The 5,801-nt window shown below is 63.1% G+C and overlaps 1 protein-coding gene across 1 annotated transcript; it reads left to right on the top strand.

Annotated features, from left to right (window-relative positions):
* The first annotated feature begins 345 nt into the window (after nt 1-345).
* On the top strand, nt 346-4,577 carry EN2 (engrailed homeobox 2). The gene is made up of 2 exons (XM_059073816.1): nt 346-1,018; nt 4,261-4,577. The coding sequence occupies exons 1-2, from the start codon at nt 346-348 to the stop codon at nt 4,575-4,577; spliced, it is 990 nt and encodes a 329-aa protein (XP_058929799.1).
* The last annotated feature ends 1,224 nt before the right edge of the window (nt 4,578-5,801 follow it).

The raw sequence follows: 5,801 nt of genomic DNA, 5'->3' as shown, positions 1-5,801 counted from the left end.
GCCCGGAGGCAGCCCGGGTCCTCGCTGGACCATTGTGACTGTCTAGCGCCCGGGTGCGCTGCGAAGACGAGGACCGGACTCTTTTGAATCTCCCGGCATCTGGGCGCGGGGCGACTCTCGGTATTTCCTAACTCAGCTCGTGGACTGGAACGCGGCTCCGCTCTGAGCGCGGCCGGCGACTTGCAGGCGCCCAGCCCTGGCCGCGGCCGCCGCGCGCGCCCTCGGAAGACTCGGCGGGGAAGGGGCTCGGGCTGGCCGCGAGAGTCTCCGCGTGCAGGGCGGGCGGGCCAAGGGCTGACCGGAGGGACTCCCCGGAGAAGCGCTTTGGGATTTGTTGCGAACAGCATGGAGGAGAATGACCCCAAGCCCAGCGAAGCGGCGGCGGCGGCGGACGGGCAGCGGCAGCCGGAATCCAGCCCCAGCGGCGGCGCGGGCGGCGGCGGCAGCAGCCCGGGCGACGCGGACACTGGCCGCCGGAGGGCTCTGGTGCTGCCTGCGGTCCTTCAGGCGCCGGGCAACCACCAGCACCCACACCGCATTACCAACTTCTTCATCGACAACATCCTGCGGCCCGAGTTCGGCCGGAGAAAGGACGCGGGGACGTGCTGTGCTGGCTCCGGAAGAGGCGGAGGCGGCGGCGAAGGCGGCGCGGGCGGCGCGGAGGGAGGCGGCGGCGCGGGCGGCGCGGAGCAGCTCCTGGGGTCGGGCCGGGAGCCCCGGCAGGACGCGCCGGGTGCGCCGGGTGCGGGCGGGCCGCTGCCCGGCGGCGGCGGCGGCGACTCTCCGGGCGACGGCGAAGGCGGCTCCAAGGCGCTCTCGCTGCACAGCGGCGCCAAGAAAGGCGGAGACCCCGGGGGCCCCCTGGACGGGGCGCTCAAGGCCCGCGGCTTGGGCGGCGGCGACCTGTCTGTGAGCTCAGACTCGGACAGTTCGCAGACCAGCGCCAACCTGGGTGCGCAGCCCATGCTCTGGCCGGCTTGGGTCTACTGCACGCGCTACTCGGACCGACCTTCTTCAGGTGAGTCCTGGGGACCCATGTTCGGCCCGCCGTGGGGAGGCCCGTGGGGTTGCGGGGCAGCGCTGGCGCGGGAACTCACCCGGAGGAAGACACCAGGATCCCTGTCCCCCAACACAAAGACGTACTCACAGCGACATTGTTTGCGGCTGACGCTGATCCCGGCAGCGTCCGGGAGGAGAGGCGACAGGACTGACTCACAAGGGGGTACAGACTTCGCAGAACGGCAAGAACGCAGGACCTCCTTTCTCTCTTGCCTTCTGGGCCTCACCTTGCAGCCCCTAGCCCGTCCCTCCCTTGGCTGGAGTTTATTTGGTGGGAACGGGGTGGCTGGCAGACAGGTCCGGAAGCTCACACTCTCCACCCCTTCTCCGCGTTCTTCCAACTCAGTCCAGACCCGGGACCCACGCCCAGCCCGCCGCAGACCTAGACTCATCCTACGACCCAGTTATCCCAGACGTGGCCGGGGAAGAAAGCAAGGCTGTCTGCTCTTCCTCAGCTGGGGCTGATGAGGGGACCTGTGGGGATCCGCGGAGGGAAGGGATGGGAACAGAGGCGCCCTTTGCCCCGTGCCTGGGTCGATTGCGGAGCCGGCGCGCACACAGCTTGGGGGAGGGAGGCCTGCAGTCCCCCGATGGAAAGGACCTTTCCCAGAGCTTTCCTGGGGCAGCTCTGCGTAGGAAAGCAGCAGATTTCACAGGGAATGTGGCGGGAGCCCGTGGGGGGTGTGCAGAGCTTCTGGGCATATTTTTCATAGATCCGGGATTTTTAAAAGCTAAGTCCATGTCCCTGTAGAAATCATCAGCCGCATTAAGTGCGGGTCTGCGGCTGCGAACCGCCATTAGGCGGAGACTCCATTTGTCCCCGAGCCGGCATCGCAGACCGGACCCCCCTGTACCCCCCCAGCCCTCAACTGTTTTGCAGGGATCGTTTACCCAGTTCACAGCACAACTCAGTCACCCCTTGGCCGCCTTCCCGCAGAGGTGGTGTGTATATCTCTGATGAAATCCAGATTTCTTCAGTTAGATCTGAAATTTGCTCCATTGTTCTCTCCTCTCTCCTTTGTTAATATTTAATTAACATATAGGCTCACAATGCGGCCGGCGAGGAGCCTCGGCCCGGCTTTGTGCGGCGCCGGAGTCGCGGCCGCGCCAGGCCCCAGTGGCCCGCGGGAGCCCGGCAGCCCGGCCTGGCTCGGAAGCTGGTCTTCCTGGACTTAAAAAAAAAGACCTCGTAAGATAAGATTTTATTTGTTTCTTGGCGTCTAAGAAAGCAGCAACGCAGAGTTTTCTTGCGGAGGTTTGGTCTTGTTTCCGAGACTCCTTAAGTGTTGCGGTTTGAAAGAAAATCAAGAAAGAAAAGGAACTAAAAATTTTGATTCCAGGAAGGTTTTCTTTGCGTAAAATGGTGTGTATCTTTTGTGGGCTGATTCGTTGTGTGCGAGCGCCCCAGGACCAGAGGAGATTCGGGGGTGGGGAGGGCGGGAGTGGAGACGGAGAACTGGCTCCGCTACGCGAGGCTTCGGTGGGGGGCCGAGCAGGCGCGGGGTCGCCCGGGGCCTGTCGAGGCCTCGCCGAGACACCTCCTTCCCCCTTGGCGCGCCCGGGACGCCGGCCGCCGCCCCGGATCCGCACCCCCCGGGTAAGAGCCAGGCGGCTGGGCGAGGAGCCGGTGCCCTCGGCGTGGGTGAGACGGGACCGAGAGTGAGCGCGCGCGTGGGGCAGTGCGCGTGGGTGGGTGTGAGCCGGTCGTGCTCTGGAAGCTGAAAGGCCCGGAGTGTGAGCCGAATCAGCCCTTGTCGCCCCCTCTCCAGCGCGCACGGCCCCCTCTTTCCGATCGTGCCTCCCGGAGAGGGAGGACAGGGCTCGGTCGGTCGGTCGGTCGGTGGGTGGGTGGGTGGGTGGGTGGGTGGGTGGCTCAGTGCCCCCTGGGCCTGCGGACCATCCCAGACCCCTGGCTCGGCGCGAGCTGGGGACCGAACCCGCCTTCCTGGTCCGGGTCCGGGTGCCTCCGGAGTGGCTCGCAGCTGGACCCCTCAGCTAGCGCTGCGCTGCGTGGCCCGGCAGCCCTCTGACCCTGCAGAGAGGGGCGGGGACCTGGGCGCTCCGGCTGCCCGAGGTCTAGCCTTCTCCAGGCTCCCCGCGAGGGCGCCTCGGAAGAAGCTGGGGCCAGGAGCCCCCCAGAGTCAATTCACACACTTCACAGATTAAGAACCCCAGGCGTGCGGCCGCGACTCCCTCCTGCCAAGGCCTCTTCCCTCACAGACATGCTCTCAGAGCCCTCCTTCTGAAACCAACGAAAAGAACACACTTGGCCCCCTTCCCTCCGCTGCGCTCTCCTCTCTCAGGCCTTTGCCCGCGGCCAGGCCCCGGGAGCCTCACCTCCAGTGTCCCAAGCCGACCGCAGTGCTGTGGGGCGTCCCAGCGGGAGGAGGTGTGAGGGGTCAGAAGTGCGAACCTCTGCCCAAGGTCACCCGGGCCCCCCAGCGGCCTCCTCCTTTCCCGACCGCACTCCGTGCCCTCTCTCGTGGACAGGGGACTGGGGAGACCTGGTGTGGTGAAGGGGTAGGAAGCTCAGTGCTCCTGCCCCACTCAGGCAAGGACCTGTGGGCACCTTCCCATCCCTAAAGGGAGCGGTGGTGAGCTTGGGCCCAGGGCCAGGTGGAGGCAGACCTCTGGGCCCCTCCTGTTCTTGGAGCCCACCTGACCCTGCCTCCCCGCCCCCACCCTCCGCCCTTGGGACCTGGGGGGTGTTCCCTGTGGGAGTCCCTTTACACCCCCCAGGGCTCTTCCTGCTACTCTGGCTGCCCCGCCCCGATCTTTCCCCCTCACCTCTCTTCCAGCACCTACCCCCGTCCTGTCCTTATTCCTGGACAGAACCTCAGAAAGGGCTAGAAAAAGCCTGGCCACAAAGTTGCGGTTTGTCGCTTTCCTGCAGGAGTTCTCCTTTCATCCGGAGCCCTCTCCTCTAAGCCTGCCCTTCACCCGCACTCCCAGTCCCTCCTGCAGACTTCCTGGGCCACCTCCTCGCTCCCCAGGGGCGGGTCCTGGAGGTGGGTGGGCACTCCGCCCCGTCCCATCTCAAGTCCAGGCCAGCTTTCCTCCAGGTCAGCCAGCTGGTCCTGGGCAGCCGCCTCCCTCCCGCCTCCGCATCCTTCCCTGCCCGTGGGTGACCCACCCCTGAGTAAAGAGGCAGGCCTGGAGCCCTCCTCACCCGAGTTCTCTGTGTCCACCATGCCTATCTAGGTCCCAGGTCTCGCAAACCAAAGAAGAAGAACCCCAACAAAGAGGACAAGAGGCCCCGCACGGCCTTCACGGCGGAGCAGCTGCAGAGGCTCAAGGCCGAGTTCCAGACCAACAGGTACCTGACGGAGCAGCGGCGCCAGAGCCTGGCCCAGGAGCTCAGCCTCAACGAGTCACAGATCAAGATTTGGTTCCAGAACAAGCGCGCCAAGATCAAGAAGGCCACGGGCAACAAGAACACGCTGGCCGTGCACCTCATGGCGCAGGGCCTATACAACCACTCCACCACCGCCAAGGAGGGCAAGTCGGACAGTGAGTAGGGGGCGGGCGCCCGGCCCGGTCTCAGTCCGAGCTGAACGATGCAATAATTTCAAATCATAAATAAAGGGCCAGTGTATAAAGATTATACCAGCATTAGTAGTGAAAATACCGTGTATTAGCTATGGTTCTGCAATATTCTGTGTATATATAATTTACAGGAGGTGTAAAATCCAAAATATCTGACTATAAAATATTTTTTGAGTTTTCTTATGTTTATGAGATTATGCTAATTTTACGATTTTTTTTTTTTGCTAAGGGGTCTGCGTAGGGTTTCATCTTTTTTAATCCCCTAAGTTCCATTATGGGACATCGGACACTTTTTTTCTTTTTTTTAATTTCAAAAGAAGAAAAAAATTAAAACAACTTGCTGAAGTCCAAAGATTTTTATTGCTGCATTTCACACGACTGTGAACCGAATAAATAGCTCCTACTTGGTCTATGAGTTCTGCCACTTTGTTCGTGTGGGCTTGGTGAGGGCAGCAGGAGGGGCTGCATCTCCGGCCTCGCCCTCGCCATCCGGCATTGGGCGGTGAAAGGGCCCTGGCGGGGCGGTGGCTGGAGGTTCGCCGCCCCCCCACCCCCCGCCCCCCGCCCCCCGCACCCGGACGTGCCCGGACGTGCCGGGCTGCCTGGGCCGAGGGCCCCACGGCTGGCTCCCCCCTCCCCGCCTGGTCCTCCGGTCCTCCTCGCCGAGGCCTGGCCCGCGCCTCCCTGCGTGCTTCCGTCTGCGTCTGTGTCGCTGTCCCCAGTCCAGCCGCCCGCCTCCGGCCTCCAGGCACCGCTCCGGGGCTCAGGACCGAGGGGCCGGGTATGTGGCCGGAGGCCCGCGGGCGGTGAGGCCGCCCCACTCCTCCGGGCCTGGGCCCAGGGACTCCCCTGCGGCTCCATCAGCTGCCCAGGGGCCGCCTGGGCCCCAGAAACGCGGCTGGGGTCCGCTGCCTCCGTCTCTGGCCAGCAGAGCCCTGGAGAGGGAGCTGGCATTTCCTCCCTTCCTTTTTTCTTCTCTTTCTTTTCTTTTCTTTTCTTTTTTCTTTTTTTTGTGAAGTGGCCGCTTCTGCTATGGAGAGCATTCTTTCAAGGTAGATGTGTGTGTGTGTGTGTACATATATATATATATATGCTCATATACACACACACAAGCAGACGTGTAAGAGTCCACAATTCTGGAACATGTGGCTACCTTGACTTTTAAAGGAACTCAGAATTCTCCAGGATCTAGAGGA

The sequence above is a fragment of the Kogia breviceps genome, chromosome 9 (assembly GCF_026419965.1).
Source record: "Kogia breviceps isolate mKogBre1 chromosome 9, mKogBre1 haplotype 1, whole genome shotgun sequence".
In the NCBI taxonomy this organism is placed as follows: domain Eukaryota; kingdom Metazoa; phylum Chordata; class Mammalia; order Artiodactyla; family Physeteridae; genus Kogia; species Kogia breviceps.
This window is presented reverse-complemented; position numbering and strand designations above follow the sequence as displayed.

Excerpts from the sequence above, each read along its gene's own strand:
- EN2 (XM_059073816.1), top strand. The coding sequence starts at position 346 with ATGGAGGAGAATGACCCCAAGCCCAGCGAAGCGGCGGCGGCGGCGGAC. Across the intron at positions 1,019-4,260 it reads CTCGGACCGACCTTCTTCAG|GTCCCAGGTCTCGCAAACCA; the intron begins GTGAGTCCTGGG and ends ATGCCTATCTAG.